Source organism: Drosophila ananassae, chromosome 3L, assembly GCF_017639315.1.
Source record: "Drosophila ananassae strain 14024-0371.13 chromosome 3L, ASM1763931v2, whole genome shotgun sequence".
In the NCBI taxonomy this organism is placed as follows: domain Eukaryota; kingdom Metazoa; phylum Arthropoda; class Insecta; order Diptera; family Drosophilidae; genus Drosophila; species Drosophila ananassae.
In genome coordinates, this window is record NC_057929.1 from 16,023,962 (window position 1) to 16,046,851 (window position 22,890).

Below are 22,890 nucleotides of genomic sequence, written 5' to 3' on the forward strand. Positions count from 1 at the left end.
TTGTTATTTATTTACGATTAGTCGCGGCCAATTAATTGGCTACAGATTATGCAGTTTTATTTACGCCTGTTAAATGCCTAAAAACATATTGAATCGTCTCTATAGCTACATTTCATTTACGAACTACGGATTGTTAAAAGGTGAGCTACAAAAATCAAACTTTAATATTCGAGATGGTGGCTGATAATCGATGGGATAGCAAGATCAGTGGAGATTGTGGCTCAAGTACATGGGGTCCTTGGGGGCGTCGGCCTCCTCGAAGACAAAGTCCTCGTTGTCGTCCTCGTTCCAGCGCACCGTTCGATCGCCACTGCATATCCTCCAACAAGGATACAGATCACGTATCGCGTGAGTGGTAGTGCCGAGGGGGAGAAAGTAAGTTCAGAATATATAGACTTTGTCGCTGTGAACACAATAAGAATTTGTGTGTGTTTTGGTTGGAACTCTTGTCTGGTCACAAGATTCGATTAAATCAATCAAAAAACCAAAATCAAAATCAAAAAACAAACTCATTGGCAACTGAATACGGTTAATAACGTTGGTAGAACCTGTTCAAGCCGGCTGTTGGCGGCGGCGGTGGCGGCGGAGCACCGCGGGGCGGAGTACGCCGAGCGCTGAAATGTAACACAAAAAAAAATCAATTGTCATTTGGACGGTTTTCATTAGCGGATTATTGGCATGGTGAGCCAGAAATCTTAAGAATCCACAGTCTATAATTCATGGGCAACCCACTTGAAAAATTAGAGCCCATGAATGAATCGGATGAGGTGGCAATACTCGGGGTTTTCTTTATAGATTCCTAAGATTTCTAAGAAGGAAGTCCATTACTTACGCCGCAACATCCGCATCCAAATGGGCTCCGGCTCCGTAGGTATCGCTCTCGTCCAGATCGAACTCATCGGTGCCGGTGCGTTGCCTGTTTGGAAAATTTTCCAATTAAACTTTTATGAAAAAATATGTCATTGCTGGGTGATAGTGGGTGTTTGTGGTGGTGCTGCGGGTGGGTCAAGGATTCGTACGGGACGGAGACACTCACAGGCGCTGGTTCCGCTTGTTGACAATGTCCTGCACAGCTCGGGCGGTGAGCGACACCCGGCTCTTCAGTCGCATCGGTGTGCGGGGCATCGGAACGGCGGCCGGAATGTCCGGATTGACGTTCAGCACGGGGGTTACGGGGCGCCGGACCGTTTCACTGCTAGCTCTATCCGCGTTGGTACTACGTCTGGCACAAGAGAGAGGGGGCAGTGAGAGAGAGAGAGAGAGTGGCGGGGGTGGTCACTCAACGGGGTCAATGGGGGGTCACTTACAACTTCTGTTTAGTACGGAGATTGGAGCGCTGGGTACGCGGTTCGGTGCGAGTTTCCGGACTGGCACTGGAGTTTAAACGGTTCTGGTTCGGATTGAAGTTCTGAGATTGGCTCTGATTCTGGGAGCGCCACCCACTGTCCTGAGGGGCATCGTCAAGGTCGTACTCTTCAGTGCCCTGACGGTGCCTTTACGGGAACAGAAATCATATCCAGAAAAGGGATATTTTTTAAAAAGGGGTTCTAGTTTTTTCAGAATCAGAAAGGATCTAAGAATTGGGACACGAACTTACAGTGGCGTCTTGATCTTATTACGTGACTGCCAAATATTGAGAATCTTTCTAGTCTGACTGGTCTCGCGCTCCCTTTCCCGGGAGTTGGCCCTACTGGGTCCACTGGATGAGCCCCAATTGTCATCCTCGGGATCGTGGCGCCTGATGCAATGGATGCCATGAATTTGAAATGGTTCGATTATGGTCTAATGGAATGGCCATGACTTACAACTGTTGGCGGCTGCGACTGCGCACGGGCGTGTTTATGGCGGATACGTCACGGCCGCGACTCAACTCCCGCTCCCGGCTTCGCTGATCCCGCTCGCGCACCCGCTCCCGCTCCGTCTCCTGTTGTCGGCGCTGCTGCTGATGTTGCTGCTGCTGCTGTTGCTGCTGATTTCTTGATGGAGTAGAGTCCTCATCCGCCAAGTCCAGGGTTTCCTCCGTGGCAGTGCGTCGTCTGGTTGAAGGTGAGAATATGATGCATATATTTTTGGAAGGAACATATTAGACTTACAGTGGTGGCCTCTGCCTTGCCGTGCTGCTGGTGCTTCTTTCCCGACTTTGTTCCCGCTTGCCACTCCGTCCACTGGAACTGCTCGTCCGCTGCTTCTTCCGACCACGGCTCTCGCCGCGAGTCTCCCTGTCCGGACTGCGGTCGCTCCTCCTCTGCCGGTTCTTGCTGCGTTGCTGGGCCGCCTGCATAACATTGAGGCGCGTCTGGATGGTAATCAGATTCAGGCCCACTGGCGTGCCAATGGCCCAAAGGAGTAGGGTCAGAAAGATGAAGAAGGTCAGCCCGTTGATGAAATCGACCATGTTGCGGCACAGGAAGGTGCGACTGGCATCGAAGGTGTCGTAAAAGGGTCGGCACTTGGTGGTGGTGTCGCCAAGCTGGGACTCCATGGTGGCGCGACTGCTGGTCAAGTAGGCCTTCAAGCTATGGGGTGAGTAATGAATTAATAAATAAACATACTAAGATAGAGTCCCTTGCTCCATAAGTGTCCTTAATTGTAGGAAATTAGATTCAAAAACTAAAACTCATTTGGTCCAAAAGCCATTCAGATTCAGATTCAAGGCTCAAGTACCAAAAATATTTGGCATTGAGGGCATTTACTACCTCTCTCATGTGCTTGTGGTAACACGTAAAGTGCACACTAGGAAAAACACAGAAAATGCAATCATGACACTTGGCAAACTTAATCAAACGATTAGGACTTTCAATTATCTGATAAAGCCGGAAACTATGTACAGTACTCCAGGGTGCAGGCAGTGCTGCAGTTGTTGTTTGAGTTGTTTGTTTCACTGCCAGTTACCCGGAAAGAGAAACACAATAATAAAACTCAAACACACAGTCAGTCGGACAGTACGACTGAGAATTCTGTTTCAAGTGCTACGGGCGGTCGAAAAAGTGGCTAAAAGTGGCCATCGGAGCTCCTAACTTTTGGCTTGAAAATCACTGGAAATTGCTGCAATTAACTTTGGCTAACATGGTTTAGTTTTTCATAATACTGGGTGTGGATATTCGACTCTTGTTTAAATATGTTTTAAAAGATTATTTAAGATATTTTTAATTACATAGAAGATACTAAGTAACTATTAATCTCACCGATCTGTGTAGGTCCTTGTCAAGTTATGACATATTTCTCCGGCCTTGTTCTCCAGATATCCTTGGATGCTCTTCAGGTGATTTAGTGTCTGGTTGACCTGCTTGGCCCAAGGATCCCTTTGCAGTTCCAATGCCGTTAGGTGGTATAGAATCTCGTTCTGGAGATTTTCCAGGGGCTGGAGAATCGAGGCCTGCAACCGCTTCGACCGGCTGCCCAGCGTTGTCATGCGCGAGGACGTGGCCACATCCTGAATCTGGTACAGAAACAAAAACAAGCCGGATGAGTGACTGGAATGCGGCTTAATTCAGTGCACGTAAATTCCGGCGGTACCAGCAGGCACCCCCTTTTAATTGAAACTAATCAGCTGGGTGGCTGGCAGGTTGGGCGGCTGGGCTGCTGGGCTCTCACCTGTAAGGCCACTCTTTGCATTTGATCAATGAACGTGGCCAAATCCTTTTCGGGAGTGGGTGCACCCACGCTGCTGCGGTACGTGGTCAGATTGAATGAGGACGTCTGCAGCATGTTCTCCAAAATGTTCTGGATGGACTGCGTGAGGGAGAGAAGCGTTCGCCCGGATACGGAAATCGCATCAATGGCCGTCGACACTTTGGGGAACTGCTTCAAGTCGGCTATTTTGGTGGTATTCACGAATGCATCCAATTGAAAGACATTGTACGATGCTTGATTTTGCTCGCAGCCTCTGTTGCATCCAAAAGTTGTCAAAGAAAGTCAAAAGATTGGCTAGATGTACTTTTTTTTCGGAGGGTGCTTTTCGGAGGGGGCTAGACGGAAGCTTTCCGGTTAGAGGTAGTGGGCAAAGGGAGCTTGGCAGGATGGGGCAGGGGCATCTCTGCATATTCGGCAATTTATGCCCCCTTCCTGCCGCATGCATGTGCATTTTGTATCTGCAGGATAATTGGAATCGTGCTTAAATTTTGCGGTTACCAGTGCTGCCGGCAGGATGGGTGGTGCTTGGGTGGCAAGCGGGCGGTGGGTAGCTGAATTGGCATTGGTGTGTTCTGTGGAAAATTGAGTGCCATGTGGCTACAAAATTTCATTGGGCTTTCAAAACTTTGCGGCTTAGGAACGACTAGTATTCCGTACTGTTCCGTTTGGTTAAGAGTGTACGGATAGGGATGGATGGGATGTCGAAGCTGAACAAGTTCTTCACTTCAGAGGGAGAGAGTGCCTTGCGGTTGCCAGGACTTAAGAGCTGGTCAGCCCAAGTTTCGGCTCGTCCGGAAGGGGAAAAGTTTCCAGAGTGGCAACAATAATCACAGCCAGCATTGGGTAATCACTTTTGAATCGATTAAGTGCTTCTGCAGGGGATTTAAGAAATAGCTTTGATTTATGAAAACTGATACGAGGAAGATCTTTTACATAAAAGACTATCTTGAATAATCATCTAACATCTTTGATATTTTCTCTCTCTGCACAGATGTCAGCTTAATTTCCTGCGGAACTGCTAATCGATTCAACCATTAAACCTGGAGTACATTTCGTTTTTCATATAGTACAGCAAAAAAAGAGGAACTTGGTATTTGGGGAGGCAATCAAAATTACAGGCACGTACAGTATCAAAGTAATTGGATAACAAAATTCGTTACTTCAACGCTGGCCTTTTTTTTGGACATTGGTTTGGTCTACCTGGGAAGTTTGGATACACATATACACACACACGTACAACGTTAGTGGGTAGGCTGGAAAGGATTTCGAGTCGACTCACCTGAGGGCCTGACCGAGACCCACATTCACCACCGACCGGTTGACGCCCTCCGGACGCAGCAGTTCACCAATGATACCCGTTTGGGGCTCCCGTGCATAGGCATATCCGGGCTTATCCAGTAGCTTACCCAGCATGTCGTAGTCCTGGTCGTATAGAGATCGACAGACAAACACCTCGGCATTGCCGCCAATGGCGAGGGAAAAGACTCCGTAAACCGTGAGGCAGATACTACCCAAGCAAATGATCATCACGGCTATGAAGAACACCACTCCGGACTTGGCATTCGATTCGCAGAGAAAACAGCAGTAGGACATCAGCATGAAGAGCATCACCCAGACAATGACCATGCCGGCGATCCAGCCCACACTCCAGTAGGCATCGGCCCACTCCTTCAGCTCGTTGTAGGCGGGCTGCATGGAGGGCCAGGTGCCCTCCAGTCGCTTCAGCAGAACATTAATCGTGGAGGTCAGTTGCTGGGCATTGGCAGTCGTCCGGTGTCGAATGGTGGCCAGTTGCTCCAGTGTGTCTGTGGACAGTAAGTTGGCAAAACAATTCAATTATCGCCCACACAGACCCGAACCAGATGACACTAATTAATATTGGGCTAAACTGGGACAGAAGTTTTGGAATATCCTTCTTGTTGCGGAAATTGCATTGTGAATCTGGGGGAACCAACGAAGGCTGGATGGGAAGTCGGACAGGTGTGCTATTGATTGAATTGTACATTTTAGCTTTCTGTGGCATAATTGAATCTTGGGGCCAGGGCACAGACTAGTCATTGGCGATTAGTTGGGTGGGAGGGTATGAGTAAAATAAATTTCCAATAGAGTTCTCACTACAAGTTCCTTTTATTTTGATTGCCGTGTACTCACAGTTCCGCTCATATGCCGTGTCATGTTTAACTTGTTGCGGGAAATTGCTGAAAATGGAACGTGACACGCCAACTTCCGATGTCAGATTTTTGACAGTGGCACCAAATTCAATTTCGCCCAAGTAGCGCATACGGAAGATGCTTTGGTCCTCTTGCAGCTGACAAATTGTCAACGTTTCGTTGTCGTTGTCCAGGAAATAAGATATACCATGGTGGAATTAGAAAAACAGTGTTCAGTGTGCAGTTCAAAATGGGAAAATAAAAGGGTCGAAAAGGAAGCAAAAGTACAAATTATTTATACGTAGGACAAGGAAAAAGTAACGAAAGTCAGATGACAAGTTACAACTTTAAGATACCTGGTATTCAAAAATGGATATCATGATTAAGTGAGATATTTTATGGAATAAATTTAGCTATAACTGTTTTGCTTTTGGTTTAAAAAATAGACTTTTCAAAGAATCTTTATATACCCTATATCCCTTCTTAAACACCAGGTATCAAATAGGATTTAATCGAGCCGGCGAACTTACAGTTTTCAGGGCATCAACCACGCCATTCTCCTCGAAACTGCGTATACGCAACGTGTCGCAGAGAGGGCGGTCGCGGTACGTGCACTGGCGCTGCAGCACGGACAACTGGATCTGCAGCTCCTCCATCCGGGCCGCCGCCTCCTGGGACAGCTTCAATGCCCGGCCGACGGTCTCCTGTAGCATGAGCACTCGATAGATGAGCTCCGCGTTCGCTGACAGCGACAAATGCACGAAAATATTATTATTATTTTTATTACAACTACAAGTCGTATATTTGCAGCGCTATTTTAGCGTATTTTATTTTCAGATGGGGGCGACAGCATTCGGATGATGGGATGATGTGGGACAGTGGATTCCAGGAGTCAAAGGACGGCGGCCATGAGGCCAAATTACACATTGTGTTCGACGGCAGAAGCATAATGGCGTTGTCATCTCGGCCATCTTGCAGAGGATGAGACCTGGAGGACCTTTCCGTTTGCATTCCCCTAATGAAATTGAGGACAAACAATCGGTTTTCTTGAGCCGCTCCAGACCGTGTTTACGGTTGGCTTGTTCCCGCTGTTTGCTGATTTTCAAGATGTCCTTCGGGCTCTGATTTATCCAATTGTTTGGTCTCAGGTAGGGGGAACTAGGCTACAGGAACTAAAATGATGGTCGAAATATATAAGGAATTTGAAAGGGATGTCGTGGATTAAAGTCTCAGTAAAAATCTAAATTTTAAACCTAAAAAATGGGCTTGGTCATCTAACAAAAGGACGCACTCTTCGGGGAATGTAATTTATTGGGCCTGGTTTATTGTCATGTTTGGCCAATGGGGGAGTGTTGGGGGCGATGGTGGTAATGGTAACAGCACATCTAGGCCTACTGACCATGCAGGCTTCCACGCCACAAAGAATGGAATTTGGGTCAAGTCCGTAACCAGACAATTGCATGGCTATCGCACTGGGAGCACTTAACCAGCACCCCGAATCCCCTGTATACGGATGGCTGGTTGGTCGCTCGGTGTTGGTACTTACCCAAGCTAAGTGTCGTCAGTGAATCATACGCCAGCTCAAGGCCAGTGTGTGCAGATATTTCCGCTTGAATCGGTTCGCCAAGGAGAACATCCACGTCTATGGAGAGAAGAGGCGGACATATAAATTCATATATTTACATCCTCGGCTTTTGAGAGAGAGTGCAGTGCGAAAGTTTTAGCACCATATAGTGAGTGCATGGATGGATCGAAGGCTATAAATGGATGTGGAGTACGGAGTATGGGGCGCCACACGAAACTTGGCAAGGCGATTGCAAAATGGCAGAAACGGCGAGATGGTAAAATGGCAAAATGGCGGAAAATGGCAAACTTTTGCGTCGCCCCACCGCACTGACCTTCTAAGTCTTTGACGACCCGCTCCACGGAAACGTGAAAGCCATTATCCAGTTTGTGTTTGATTTGTAGATGCGTGTCCTTAAGGAAGACCTCCACGTCGTGCACGGCTGACTTGACCATCTCGGGCGTCGACTCGATTCCGGCGGACAGGCGACTGTTGGCGTAAAATATGCTGAAGTCGCTCAGCCTGCAAAATAGAGAAATTAAATTACTTCCCTCCCGATACTTCCCCTCCCGGGCAAAGTTTCTCTCCAAAGATCTTAACTCACGTTAGCAGGACAAAGACAATCCACAGAGTGACCAATCCCGCACTTTTGCGACAGCGTAAGCTTTCCTCCAGCGCCTCGTCCCGGATATTGCAGGGGGCACTGCGTATGTGGTCCACCTCCTCTTGGGTGGAGCGGCGGCCGCAGCACCAGGCACAGGTGGCAATCAGCGGAACCAGCGCCAGGATGGCGAACACGCTCATCAGGGCAATAAAACCAGACTCGATCTTAATGGCCTGAAATGGGAGTTCGTATAATAAGGAAACTTCTCTATCAAAACACTCACATTGGAGGCAAAGTCCACCAGGCTAACATTTTTGTGTAAGACATCGCGAATGGATTCTGAAAAGATTTAAAACAGAAATTTGTCTAAACTAAACCCTTTTCCCAAAAACAAGCGGAATCCACTTTATCAGACTATTTATTTTACAAGCTATTCGGAGGAATCACTCGACACTGGATCCCCTTGCTCCTCGTTTAGGTGTTGGATGACCACCACGTTGCAGAGATTGGCCTGCCCCAGGGTGCGTGTGTCCGTTTCTTGGAGCTCCTGTCGCGGGAAAGAGGTCATCAGGACGAAGCTGCGATCGGAAAACTGGGGCCTGGCCAATCGGGCATATCGATACAGGTCTGCGATATTGTGGGTGAGGTTGAAGCGGCCTGCAACACGACTACCGTCCGCCAGTCGCATCTGCACCGTGGTCATGGCAGCTCGTTCGTTCAGCTGGACAGCCTGCATCGCAACCTGTGATCCTGGTATGGGCAGGGCTATTCTTGGTGAGGGATTGACCAAAGATCGACCTGGACCTAGGAATTGTTTGCGCGAGAGGGTGCGGAAACGTTCGTTTGTATGATCCTGGACACTCAGCTCGACCCGGGGCCTATTGTCCACCATCTCATCGGGGAAGTCGCCGCGCAATACGGCCCTTAGGAAGCGCTCATTTTCCGGAACGGCATATGGCCGCAGGGTACCGTCGTCCAGAGAGAATCCCTCGGACCAGAGGTGCAGAACGACCATGGTGTGCTCGTCGTCAGTGGGTTCCGTGTCAGAGTCCTCCGTGGTGGCTCGGGCTGGTGGTGGGTTAATGGGATGGGCGCTGCCCAGCGGGACCCCATGGCCCCAGACGCGCAGACTCCGATCGCTGTCATTGGTGGTCAGGGCCGGAGTGGAGTCGTCGATGGCCACACGCTTATTCATTGCCACGTCATGGGCAGAGCTTTCCGAAACCTCGGCTAGGTAGCCATCACTTTCCGGTGGTTTGCGCGAGTGCTGACTCCGCAGAGACTGCAGATCCCGGTGGCTACTCTCCGCAATCGAAGGGTCTGGCTTCTCCGATTTATCCGACTTCTTTGACCGTTCGCTTTTCTCTGGACTCTTTGGTGTTTCGTCCTTCTTGGCAGCCTTATCCGACTCATAGATGTTGCTCGCCAAATCCAGGGCCCAGTTGTTGGCACTCAAGTACCGGCGGGCCACCTCCTCCCTCACACCATGCCTCTGCATAAAGGTATTCAGCTTCTGCTCATCGGTCATCTGGGCAGCCACACCACCAATTCCGGGACAGTTCCGATGGATTGAATTTAGATAAACATGTTTTTTTCAAGGGTCAGATCATTGTAGCTAAGCCGCCTGTGCTTTCAGCTCTTGATTCGATAATACCTCGATTCGATTATAAGGTTCAGGGACGCAACTTGTACCACTGAAGGACCTAGACCATCAAAACTGTATAAACCTTGAGAATTTGCGCAAAACGCTGCCAAAAAAAATGCTTCGCTAGGAATAAACCCTGTTTAATACATTTTAACTCGAAAACCCCACCTACGACCACCTACTAGTCTATGTCCTCAATTTACATTTCCACGACCTCCCATGTCGTCCAATATTCACACATACTAGCATGTAGTAAAACGGACAGGACATCAGGACACGCCCCTCACAAAGGAGAGGGTGGTGGAGAGCAGGAGGCAGGGAGCGGGACTTACCCAGCGGCAATTCCTCGGGCGTGATAAGCGATAAAAATTCACTAACGTAGGTGAATATAAATGGTCCTGGCGCTATGTCCATGCCTGGTATGCTGTAGGTAAAAAATGTGGCTGGTGTTGTTGTTGGGGGTATTGTTGTTGGTGCTGTTGTTGCTGTTGCTAATGCTATTGTTGTTGCCGATGCCATCGCAGATGCTGTTGGCTCTCCAGTTCCGACTATGGCTGCTACGGCGGCTACAGCAGCTCCTGCTGCGGATGACGAGGACATAATTGTTGTTGCGGCTGGCGTTGGCAGTGTTAGATTACGCTGGTCCATCTTCGGCCGGATGATGGCTGCCTTGGTTGTTTGCTTTTTGGTGTTTGTTGGCTGCCGGCCAGGCAGTTTTCCCTTCTTTCTGCAAATGAATTAATGCGGAACGGGCATGACCATGAATAGAGCCTTTCAGCCAGAGGCTGCCTCGGGCCCCGGGGCCAGACAGCCAGTAAGCCTGTGGGGAAGGGATCCCTTTCGGATCCAGCAACACAAAAACAAAGCATCGGCCAGCAAGGGCATGTTGTAAAATATTTTTGGAATTTTATGTTCCAATTATGCATTCATATGTATGTGTGGGGATGAACCCAAGTAACTAGCTAGGGGAGAACGGCTAGTAACTCAGTGGGGATATGTGACATATACCAAATTAATGAATACTGCTGCCACGTGAGGAATTTGCACATATTTTTCAAATAAATTAATTTCCCGGTGGCCTAAATTTATTTATTAAAGGGCCGTTCAAATTCTAGGCTAGCCAGCCACACACACGCCCACTGGAATATTACGTATACGCAGTACTTTCACTGCTGAATATTACGTATACGCAGCGTATGTCGAACCTTATTTGATAGCCTGTCAAGGTTCGGCTGTCCCATTTAATTGCTGTCCCTGGGTGTCGCCTTGAATTGAATTCTTCACCTGTTAATTCTATTAATTTCATTTTTCGCTTTGTTTGTGCTTGGCTCTGTCTTTGCCCTTTCCAATGTTGTCAACACGCTCTTGGCCAAAAAAATAAAACGAAAAGTTTCTCTTTCACCTTCTGCTATGGCTAGAATCCATGGGTAATGACTTTCAGATACAACAAAAATTCTCTCTCAATCCTTTTCGCCATTTCTTTGTTTCTTTGTATCTGTATCTGTATCTGTACTGTATCTGTTTCTGTATCTGTATCTGTGTTGGGGAAATTGTATTTGTGTCTTTGTGTGTCTGGGGAATAGAGATCTGTTTCGGGCACTGAAAAAGTGCGGCTACCCCGGGCTCGGACTGAAGAAGAAGCCCCTCAAGTTCTGCTGGCCACTCGACTCATTTGTTTTCCTTGACAATACGACGTTTGCCGCCTTTATCGCCCATTCATGTTGCCCAATGGCCATACTAATTGCTCCGCCCTGGGATTTGCACGTTGCTGCAGAATTGGAATTGGAACAAACCAATACAAATGTCCGGCCCGAACTTAAACAGTCTTCTGTCTGAAAGTGGGTCATTAAAACTCGATACCCGATGCATTGGCGACTTAAACAGTATAATGGGTATGTTATATATATATGTATATACACAAACGTATATAGATATGCTACTATGTGTTGGTAAAGTGAACACGAGTCAAGGCGTTCGATTTTGCTCGACAAGCTCTTTCGAAGGCAACTCGATACGCAGTGTGCGGACTTGTTGTCAGCTATTATCTCTCTATTATTGTAGCCATAGCACGGCTTGTTAGAAAGATATTAGTAAAAGCCTTTCAATGATAACTGCCCGGAGTATTATGGAGCGAGGTGGCAGAGTTCAATGCATTGGGTCACACAAACTGGAAGAGCTTGCTTTGCAGCTTACCAGTGGAGTTATTCGAATTACTTTACAATTGGAAATGTGCAGGAAATGTGAACTTAGGTCTCGTCTACAAACTAACGTTTTTTGTGAAGATTTTAAATCAATATTGTACTTAAAGGTTTTTCAAAAAAGGTTTTTCAAACTATGATTGCAACATATAATTAAGCTTGAAATAAATGAATGAAAATCAACTTTAATATGAAAAGAGAATATTTTAAGCCAAAACACATCATATTTATAAATGTAAAAATTTCATCGACTACCATTAACAAACGTTTTCCTTTTTATATGCCAAAAATATTTTCTCCAATTCGCAATCAACAAATTCAGAAAATGAGTCAGACTTAACGCTCTAATTTTTGCAAAAGCCAAATTCGATTAATTAATAAATTGCACGCCAAATGAACTTACGCACCTCGTTTGGGCCACCAATTAATTGATGGATGCCGAGTAGCAGCTCCCAGCTCCCAGCCCTTTCTCTATCTCTTTCTATTGCACTCACTCCGTCTCTTTCTAATGGCAGTTGTTTGTCTCTGTCGGTTTAAACACTCACTCACAAAATAGCTCACCCCTTACACATATGCATATATGGTGTGATTATGGGCTTAGATTTGCAAATCATGCTTTTAATTGGAATCTATTTAAATTTGATTCCAATTAGTTTGATATGCGGACTGGTGTCGGTTCGTTTATTTGAGTGAACATACCGTCGTTACCTCGACGGTTGACGGTAACGGAAAACCGAAATCGAGTTGATATCGATTCGATATTAAACACACAATTTAAATGCAAATAGTTGACTAGTTAGAGTGCTTTGTCCACGATTGTAAATTAAAATCGTTTGGCGTTGATTTTACGCTGTTTACTCTGAACGCAATTAACACGACAATTGTTGGGCAATTAATTATTAATTTTCACATAATTAGCAATGAGTTTTGTATGTAGGTCCTCCGAGTTCTCAGCCAATCAACCACATAGCTCGACCACCGCCGTCACACGACTGAAATGGTGGTCAGAAAAAAGGTTTAAGGTTCAAATAATCGGAAAAGAAAACTTAGAAATTTTCCCGCAAAGCAGCGAGTGAAAATGGAAAAGAGGCGTATGGTGAATACTATCTCTAGTCGGAGGAAAATCAGGCGGGAAATTAGAATCTTTTAAATTTCGTTTTAGACTGGTAAAGTGCCTTTAGTTTTCGCGAAAGTGCCAAATATATCTCATAAGTACTAACGACCAATTTCGCAGTTTTTGTTTGTGTTGGCAGGAGGCGCCTTGAGCTTTGCATTAAGTAGACTTTATTTTAAAGTTGCATCAACGCCAGCCAGACAAAGTTTTCGCCCCGGCGCTGCAGCTAAAGTTAAGCTTCGACTATGGAGAGGTCTAGAGGGGCCGAGTGGGTTGGTATTTTCTTCAACATATTGCCGGAGCTCACAGCGGGCGATGCCAATGACAACGACGACAACGACAACGTCGACGACGACCACGTCGGAACTCTGGGCTTTGGCTTGCGTTCATTCTATATATTCAAGGAGTATATGCACTGCCTCCGTGGCAGAAGTGCCTTTCATGGCTAAAATTCAATTTGCCTTTGATTTATGCATTTTACGTCAGATTTACACGCCTGCCTGAAGGGACTTTCCAAACTTTAAGTCTCGAACATTATCAAATGCAAAATCACTTCTTCCCCGAATCCGACTAAGCTTCTGGTATTATTTCACCCCGAATGTCCGCCAAGGTGGTCTGAGTTTCCGACGTTTGAGTTCTTTGTGTGTATTTGTCTTCCTTTGTGGGGCAACGCATCAATGTCATGTCGTCCTGCAAAAAAAAATTCAAAACACAGCAGTGCAACAGCCCGGGGCTCATTTCGTACAAAAGGACTTTGCAGTTTGGAGAAAAAAGTCGATTTCAAAGTAGCTATGAACTCGAATATTTATTTTTAAATCATGGATATTACCATAACGACTAGAAAAGAAGAATAATTCAAAGCTCAAGCCACAGATTTTTCCAAAGCCAATGCAGAATACTTGATAATATCCAATAGTAAGCTGGGATATACACAAAAACAGATCTTTTAGAGCCGGTCATTGCACGCACATTATCCTCTATCCATTTTCTATATTTTAGAAAGCTGACAAACTTTATGGCCTGCCCGCCGGCACAGCCGAGGCTTCCACCGATGATTCCTGCCAGAGCACCCCGGCAAATCAGTGGCCCGCCCATATCGCCGGCACAGTACTCGCCCTCGCTACTCGGCTTCACGCACACACTCTCATTCTCATCGAAGTCTGGAATATGTTCGACGCACCGGGAAGGGTTACTAATTTCCACATCCATGTAGATCAGTTCATCCGAATACGGGCCGTGCTAAAAAGACATTAAATATCTATAAATTGCTCTTAGGAATGCAATGAAGATCTCTAACCTGATAAATTTGACCCCAGCCCATGGTGATACATTGGATAGATTCGGTAAGATTCGCTTCCTTGCGCAATATGATTGGCGCCACGTCATGGTTGTTACTGGGAATCCTTTCCGTTAACCGGAGTATAGCCACATCATGGGTTTTGTATCGCTCATATCTCGGATGCACCATAATCTGATCCACGCGACGGCTGTTCCCATCATAGTGGGCCGCCAAGCGGTCGATGTGTCCGAAAATAACCCGCAGGCCTCGCGGATTCATGGAGGCCTTGTAACGGCTATGGATTTACATTAGTCCAGCTATAAGTGGTAATGGTTTTCAGAATCTTACTCCGTCAAACAATGGGCTGCAGTCAGAACGGTCCGACTGCTGATCAGAGTTCCACTGCAAAAGTGATTGTCTCCCCGGACCTCGACATAATTGAGGGTCCTAATGGAGACCACGTGCCGGGAGTATCTATTACTATCCGGCTTATGTCCTCCGGAGATCAAAAGCTCAAAGGTGTCGTCGCTCAGGTCACTGACAGTACCGCGATCAGCCTTGGCAACAGTATATAAAAATAATAATATACTTAACAAGAAGTTATCAGCCTGCATTTTATTTCCAGTTTGTTGAATTTGAAATTGACTATTTGAAATTGAAATAAATGTATACTATGCCATCTTTAACCTTCTACTAAGTAACTATTTATTCCTTAAAATGAATGTACATTTCCCAAGGCGATGTCCATAAATCAGTGAGTTCTTCAACGATCTTTCAAAGGTGACTTGAGTGCATTTCAGCTGCATATATTATGACTATCACAGGATATCTAACATATATATGTGTGCACAGGCAACGTCAAGGGCCATTGTGAGGCAGTCAACCGCCATGGCAATAATAGGGACCATAAAGTAAACATTTTCTTTTTATGTGCTCCAGAATTTATGCGGCGAGGCAAATATTTAGCAGCTGACACTCGTTGTGAGTGGCAGTAGAGGGTGCCCGGGAGTGTGAGGGCTGCTGGAATGGAGCAAATTCTGAAGCTGACGCTTCGGGTGGATGGAAATAATGCAATTTTCAGCCCCAACAAATTAAATTCAAATTGTGGACGGATGCAAATTTAATGAAACGCCAGTAGCAACGGCGACCAAGCCAACGCAACGTCAACGCCAAAACCAAAACCAGAAACCCCTGCCCAGTCTTCCAAAGTCAGGGACTACAAAATCCAAAACTGGAGCCCAGACTCAAACCCAAACCCAAGCCTAGAGCCAAAGCCAGAGCCAAAAACCAAGCCGAAACCGAAACCAGAAACCAAAACCGAACAACATGGGACAGGCACAATAACCAAAATTAAAGCCGCACTAATGAGCAGAGACAAACCCGAAAGAGTGGCGCAAATGTGCCAACGAGTGGGGTGGACCAAAATGAGTGGCGTCCACCCGCTGGCAATGTGGCCGCAGGATGTGCATGTGCATCGGGGTGGACCACTAATTAGTAGAGAACTTATAAAAATAAAAGCAACAAAAAGGATTTAAATGAAATGTAATATTTTTGCATCCTAGAAGGGCAGAACAACAATAGATTTTATTAAATCTTTAAAATGTCCACCCTAACGTGCATATATGCAGATACAAATGCATCTGGCCGAGTATGTTGGCCAAGTGATTTTGGCCAAAGTTAAAGTGGTCCCAAAGCCCCCCTCAGTTGCTGCGCCAGTTGCAGTTGCAGTTGCGACAAAATGTGCCGGATGTCACGTTTCCACTTCCAGCCAAATGACGCATTCCACCAAATCTAAATCTATGCCAAAAAAAGTGGCCCAGAGGCAGTGAAACGGCTTTAATTATGAGCTATTTTCTTTTTGAATTTACTTCCGCTAGTGCGGGTGCGGGTGTGGGTCTTCGATTGGTCAGTTCGGACACGGGCATAAAACCGGAGTCGCCCAGGCAGCGGAGGGTCACATAGCCGTTGGGCCACACTGTCAGCCAAGTAATTGAGCCGTGATTCAGGTTAAGCCGGGTCCAGGCAGCCGGCGGCAGTTGCAGGGCCCGCAGGATTAGGTACCGAATGACATTGGCATGGCCCACGATCAGCAAATGCGAGTCGTGGTCCTGCTCAGGTGTGGCCCGAAAGAAATACCGCCGAAAGGCGGCTTCGATGCGGGGGCCATCTCGCTGGTAGGACATCTCAATGCTCCGCACACTGCGCTTTTGTGGAGGATCACCTGGATATGGCGTTCCTTCGGGCAGTAGGGTGCAGCGCTTCATCTTCAGCGGATCGAAGTTGAGCTCCTTGAGGATTATCATAGCCGTCTCCTGGGCACGCGGCATGGTGGAGGCCACTACATGGTCCCAGGCCACGTCCATTTCCCGCAGCCGACGACCCGTCCGTTCCGCCTGGAGGCGACCCAAGTCCGTGAGGTGACTGCCGTTGGAGGACTTCGTGTACTCGCCATGCCGCACCAGGATAATATGCCGCAGGGCAGAGGTCTCATCGCGTTGTGCCACATTTTGAGGCGCAGGCTTGGGCTGATCCCATTCATGAAGCCAGGCGCCAAAGTCCTTGGATCCCACCTCATGTATGGAATCCCCGCCAGCGCCTCCAGATGAGAAAGCGGACGACGGCTGGCCATCAAAATGCCGGAGCGTTAAGTAGGTGATCAGGGAACCGCAGCTCATGGCGCCCATCGAACTCCAAATCGTGTTCAGTCTCATGATTCTTCCACAAATTAGATAAAATTCAATTACGAAGCTCAATTGCAACAATTTGATTTAATATTTAATTTCATTTTCAAACAGTCTACTGAGTTTTTGTGAATTTGCCGAAAGTTCAAGGCTATTAAAAATGAGATTAAAAAACGATGCAACAAGTAACTGAAAAGCCTACTTTGTAGCTTATATTTCTGGTATTATTAGCGACAAAAAGGGTTAAAGCAATTACCCATCTAAGCTCCAATGGAATGGCAATCAACTTTGGCTCCTCGGAGGTGGCATTGCCGCACTTTTAAAAGTTTATTCAGATTTGTCCAGGCCGTCGTCTCAAGTTCCCATTCTTGATTAGCATTCAAGACAAAGGAAAAAGAGCCGGAGAAGTGGACTCTGGAAAGGTTTTGGTTGGCCAACTTTTGTGTCAAAGTTATTTTACCCTCGGCAGGATACTCGAGAGCAACTTTTGAGCGGCAAACTTTACGCCCTCGACAATCAGCCGGCCAAAAGCCGAATAAGTTAGCCAAGGTGACGCTGTGGAAAACGAACTGTGAAAATATTCGAATGCTGAGAGGCTCTTGCAAATGAATGCTCCAAGTTTTAGCCAAATCACGAGTCAGTAAGGCCTTTAATTTCTGCCAGTCAGCCTGAAAAGGGCAACTAGCAACCCATTACCCATCCATGCTATCACTTGGCTAAATAACTTTTGTCCGAGTTTGTGCTTCATTTAATTTCGACGCTTTGGGCAAAAATTCTGAGACGAAGGACTTCATCATCAGGGCCGTGTGGAATGCTCCGGATATCCACAAGTGGCTGACCATGACGGGCATTTATGGGGCTCAGTCTGTTGGCCGTCAGATTTAGCCTAATGAAGTTGACGGAAACTTTTGACGTACCACCAGAGTCTGTCGGCCAAAGTTGGGGGCAGACTGAAAAGCCTCATCGATTGGCGACCGCATGGAATTGAAATCAAGCGAGTTTCCTGAACAGATTAAAAGTGAGCCGGGATCAGGGTAATTCCAGTTTATCTCCATAGAAAATACTAGGGGCTCTTTGTGGCTTTTCCAAGAAATATCCTTCTGTCACCTGCCACACGCACACACGTTCACAGCCTGGCTTTCACCTGAGAACTTAGAACAGCCTTGAAACTCATACACACATTCAGCAGCTACTTTCTAAGAGGTCCTCGGAATAAGCCGCTCGAAGTAACCATTAAACAGATCTCACATTGTGGGGATTACTTTTACAAGGCGTTGCAATGGGAGAGTGAATGAATGAATGAATGAATGAACGACTGATTCAATGCCACCCAAGTCAATTTAAAGTTGGAAAGACTTTGTGCTGTCGGTGGAAATTTAATTTCAGTTCGTTTTATTTGTCAACTATTTTTTATATGAAGTAAATTACAATTTTTTTTATAGAAAATGGCTATTTCGCACAGGTTTTCCTATTTTTTTTTCATTTCAATTAATAGATATAATTAAACTACATCCGGTTTGCAAATGCCATGCCTGTAATCACTCAAAAGTCTGGCCCAAGCACCTAACTACTGGGCTGTAGTTTATGTTTTCAATTTCATCAACATTAAACTGAAACGAGAAAAGCTATTAACTTGATAATCCCAGCCCAGCCAGCCCAACCAGCCCATCTTCTGCTCGGACTGCTTTCGGGCGACAGGATAAGGGGGAGACCGAAGAATTGGGCCAGCTGACACCATTTCCTTCTTGAATTTGCAAACAAATTTACACGAATTTGATTATTATTATGATGGCAATTTGCAAAAATGTCATCTTTCAAGCAAAAGGAGCGAGCAAGCGGAAATTTCTCATTGCACAAAGTAGGATACCAGTCACCAGTACCATTTGTCCCTGGCCCATCCAAGGGGTCCTCTAGTCCATATACTCTATACAGAAAAATGCCACCCACTTTCTGGTTGCCTTGAGTCCTCGGTTGGCCTTAGAGTCCTTGGGAGGCTCAATTGTTCCATGCAACGTGGAGTGGACTCCCTCAATTCCCTTACATTCTCTGCTCCTTATCGCGGTCACCCATAATTATGGCGTTCGTCTTGGCCGGGAACTCCTTGAACCAACCAGCAAACCAGCAACCGCCAACCACCGACCGTTCTGGCGCAACGCATCCTGCTGCAGGATGTTCAATTTTCGCTTGCCTTTTATGTTGCTTTGCCATTTTGATTTCCTTATTTGGATTGCCGAGTTGCCTTCTTTCGTATCTTGTTTTTTTTTCTGTGCTGCATTACTTTAAGTGGCCGCGACCCAGTGCGCCACGCCTACAGCCAGCCTCTTTAGCCTCCAGCTAGCAAATTATCTTGTGGCAAAATCAAAAGTTTTCCGCTCTGGGTGCTGGGCGCTCCGGCTGTGGAAATTGTGTCAAGGGCATAAAACGCTCGCAGGAGGATTTGAGAAATTATTGCGGAAACGGATAGCAAAGCCGCAAACATTGTTTAACTTTCATTGCTGCCTGTTTGGTTTTGTTTCTGTGCTTGTGCTTGGATTTTATGTTGGTGCTCAAATAAAATACTTATAAAGCACTACCAAACAGCAACAAAACAAACGGCAGCCAAACAAATACAAAATTGCCAATGAAAGGCAAGTTCTCAACTGCTGTTCGACGACCTTGGGTCTCTGCTGAAAGGATAAGCCCTTTCGGCCTCTAAAACTTTTCAGCAAGGGAATAAATATTTAATTTTACAATTTTCAAGCTTCCCAGCTACCAGGCACAAAGCAAATATAATCATTTCACAAATAAAATGTCATGAAAAGATTAAATTAAATGTAATGCCATGAAATAATATGAAATGTGATTAAGAGAAATATGTGTTGATGTGATAATACTTCGAGTAATATTTCAAAAGTGCTTACACAAAAAGTGTCTTTAATTCTAGTTGCAGTGCTATAAATCGCCTAGGCGCATATTTCAAAGGATATGAAATTCGCAATGAAAACTCCTTGCAAAGGATTTTAAAAAAGAAATGCGGAAATGGAGGCGAGCTTAAAATATGGCTAGACTCCACGCACACATGTTACACTTAATAGCTCATATGCCATGTTGGCTCTTTGTTGACTGCCTTCGTTTGTTTACGGTTTAGTGGATTAATGTTGGAGAGAAAAAAAAATAAAAAATAAACGGACGAAAAGTTTGCTTTAGTCGGAGTTGAAGCTTATATACCCTTTCCTTTAAATGTCGAATTCTATTGTTGCTTGAAGCAGATATTTAATACCTTTAAATCTATGTATATCATGATGTTACCCCTTTCATTCGTCTATTGGACCTCCCAGAAATTAGAGGAAAAACGCCTCATTAACGAAGATGAAGTCATGGGGTTGCCAACTAGACCAGGTGACATCCAGGATGATGTCAGGATGATCCAGACGGGAAAAAAGCAAGCAAATATTGTAAAATATTAAAAAATGTTATAAATAAATACTCAAATAATATGTAATCCATAATAAAAAACCATTATGAAAAATTAAAGTGTATCTTTGATTTATCTATTAACAAGAGTAAAGAGAACGCAGATGCCTGCTTCTACCCAGCTTCTTTAGCTTTTTAAGGCCAAACTATAGTACTCACTGTATAGGGTATGCAAATAAAAATAAAAGAAACAGTCAGCTAAACTATGGGGGACTGAACAATAACAGAAACAGAAACTGAAATGGAAGGAGCAGACAGCCAATGGTCGGGCAATTTGTTGTTTCTTTTGAAGTTAAACAAATCTGCATAAGGTAGAACCAAAAGCCGTTACAATTTATGGCTCAAGCCAAGGGCTACGTCCTGGCTGCGACTTAAATCCATGGCCAGAACCCAAACACAAACACTCCATTTACTTATTTTCGATGTGCTACCCATAAATTTTATATTTGTATTTGTCTTTGCACTTGAATTTTGTGCACTTGCAGCAGGACTCCAGCTCGAATCCTTCTCATTGTTCATATTTAATTTGATTGTTTTGCTTAGCAACTGGACTCTAGAGTCTTAAATGAAAATCTTATTGCATTTGCGCTTATTGCACTTAAGCTGGAGCCTTTGATTTTTTAACTTTTATTAAAAAAGAGTTGCAATTAAAATGCATCCCCGGCCACATTTTGATTAGCCAGAAAGCCATAACGAAGAAAACTTACTCATTTCATCATTTCTGGTTTTCCGACAAAACTTTGTTGCAATTAAATTTGTGGCCTGCTCTCTCTGGTCTGCCTTTTTGCTAAAATGCTACAAAAATAGATCTGAAACTTCTAAATGGAACCAAAGTCAGCCCATTATGGTGGCAACTATAGCAGGGCCATAAAATTTAAATACACGAACACACACACCCAATTGTCCGGCAGATCAAAAGCTTTCTGCCTCAGCTGCAGTAACGTCCCACAAAACGCAATAAATATCCATATTTAACAATAATAATTCATATATACTGCCGCCTAAATCAAACTAACAAAAGGGCATGCCCGCAAAAAATACACGCACACGTTTATGTTCTGGCAATTGAACAATTCTTTGGGGGGCGAGTTCTGCATATGGATACGGAATACTCCCATAGATATACTCTACATATATATATATATATGTGGTATAACATATACTCTATATAAAGAACAATGCAATCGACTGGGGATTCACGGTTGAATGCGAATAAAGTGCATATTCGGGTGAATCTGTATTTGGTATTTTTCACTGAAAAATTGCTTTTCCATCTTGTTTGTTTAATAAAATTTTAAATAAACAGATGAACTTTCAATAAAAGAATATTGTGCAAAATAAGCCTAAAATAATGCTGTAAGAAAATATTCTATACGACTTTTTTCAACTTTTATATTAGTATCCTAAATGATAGCGTCCTAAAAGTCGAAGCAACTTTTTAAGCTTAAAGTGCAAGTGCGATGTGCAAGAGTAACATGGTCCATGGCCACACATAGTGCAAAGTTGCAATGCATTTGAATAAGTGTTCGAGTTCGAGTAAGTTCAGAAGTACGGACAGTTAAGCAATGTAATCCTTGTAACCAGGACTCGTGCATTGTACGCTTGCCGGTTTGAGTGTGTGTCTGTGTGAGTGTTTTCGAGGATTTTATTCTCGATTGAAACATGTCGATTGTAGGTCTTATGCATGACTGCATTTCCATCGATTTTAATGTTTCGTTCGGTAACATGGCAATTCAATGGTATTTTAAATATCATTTAATTCAATTTTTGATTTATGCCTATCAAAAATTTTAATAAATACTGTTACGAAAAGAAAACAAGCTCACTCAGCAACTAATATATTTAGATTTCTGCCACTAAAAATCATTGCAATCTGCGGGTTTAAATTTCGTTTTATGAGCCAATGAAAGCGAATATGTAGCATGGACCTGGCTAATTACAGTTTGCAGCAATTAAAACTCACAAAAGTTTGGCTTAGTCAGTTTTAAAATATAGAACTCTAGCCCGTGTCGCCATGACGACGACTTCCAGGTCATTCAGCTGCTCCGCCCAGTCTCGTTATCCCCTCTTGGCCATCTTTTCGCCGAGTGTTTGTTGGCTTTCGGCCATGCCACCGAGCCAGCCGGAGTTGTGCAATGTCAGCTACGCCATTTAGCCTTGTCACATTATTTTGCTTATCCCCACTGCTCTAAACTCTTGCACGACTCCTGGCTTCTGTGATTCGGATTCAACTGCCTTTGCTTCTGGTGCGGGTTCTGGTCGTGGCCCTGCTCCTGCTGCGGATTCAACTTCTACTTCATCTGATTCGGGTTTTTGCTCCATTTTGGACCCTAATTGTTGGTGTAATCGCTGCTCTGCTGACGGCGGCTTGGTGCCTAGCATCCGCTTTTCATTCATTCATGGTTATCCATTTCCCTTCAGGATTCTGCATTTGCCTTGGAATCACAATTTCCCACGCTTTCCACCGCCTGCAGTGTCATCAACAGTGGCGGCCCAAAACTGTGTCCGCTTAGGAGTCATCAGCATTATCAGCTAGTAAACTACAATATATGTATGTTTTCGCATAAGT

At 45.2% G+C, this 22,890-nt stretch overlaps 4 protein-coding genes across 7 annotated transcripts; all 4 read right to left on the reverse strand.

Annotated features, from left to right (window-relative positions):
• Nucleotides 1-3: 3 nt before the first annotated feature.
• On the reverse strand, nt 4-12,791 carry LOC6494115. Of its 4 annotated transcripts, none has more exons than XM_032451066.1 (19): nt 12,494-12,791; nt 9,929-10,323; nt 8,235-8,290; nt 7,952-8,184; nt 7,682-7,869; nt 7,330-7,425; nt 6,314-6,525; nt 5,785-5,941; nt 4,913-5,438; nt 3,595-3,886; nt 3,186-3,439; nt 2,094-2,516; nt 1,806-2,036; nt 1,598-1,738; nt 1,308-1,493; nt 1,037-1,222; nt 833-916; nt 549-614; nt 4-310 (listed from the first exon to the last, which is right to left on the reverse strand). In XM_032451066.1, the coding sequence occupies exons 2-19, from the start codon at nt 10,242-10,244 to the stop codon at nt 205-207; spliced, it is 3,753 nt and encodes a 1,250-aa protein (XP_032306957.1). In that variant the 5' UTR covers nt 10,245-10,323; nt 12,494-12,791; the 3' UTR covers nt 4-204. The 4 variants fall into 4 exon arrangements, with proteins under 4 accessions (XP_032306957.1, XP_032306956.1, XP_032306958.1 ...); XM_032451065.1 differs by having other exon boundaries at nt 12,202-12,791; XM_032451067.2 differs by having other exon boundaries at nt 4-403; nt 12,202-12,791.
• On the reverse strand, nt 8,352-9,584 carry LOC6494117 (UBX domain-containing protein 2B). Its single transcript, XM_001960897.4, has one exon. It carries the CDS (start codon nt 9,477-9,479, stop codon nt 8,382-8,384), a length of 1,098 nt encoding a protein of 365 aa, XP_001960933.3. The 5' UTR covers nt 9,480-9,584; the 3' UTR covers nt 8,352-8,381.
• An 897-nt stretch (nt 12,792-13,688) lies between the features above and the next one.
• Nucleotides 13,689-14,855, reverse strand: LOC6494119 (trypsin-1). Its single transcript, XM_001960899.4, has 3 exons — nt 14,536-14,855; nt 14,206-14,482; nt 13,689-14,147 (listed from the first exon to the last, which is right to left on the reverse strand). The coding sequence occupies exons 1-3, from the start codon at nt 14,799-14,801 to the stop codon at nt 13,764-13,766; spliced, it is 927 nt and encodes a 308-aa protein (XP_001960935.1). The 5' UTR covers nt 14,802-14,855; the 3' UTR covers nt 13,689-13,763.
• Nucleotides 14,856-15,993: 1,138 nt separating this feature from the next.
• LOC6494114 (serine/threonine-protein phosphatase Pgam5, mitochondrial) lies at nt 15,994-17,038 on the reverse strand. The gene has a single exon (XM_001960900.4). The coding sequence runs from the start codon at nt 16,896-16,898 to the stop codon at nt 16,035-16,037; it is 864 nt and encodes a 287-aa protein (XP_001960936.1). The 5' UTR covers nt 16,899-17,038; the 3' UTR covers nt 15,994-16,034.
• Nucleotides 17,039-22,890: the final 5,852 nt, after the last annotated feature.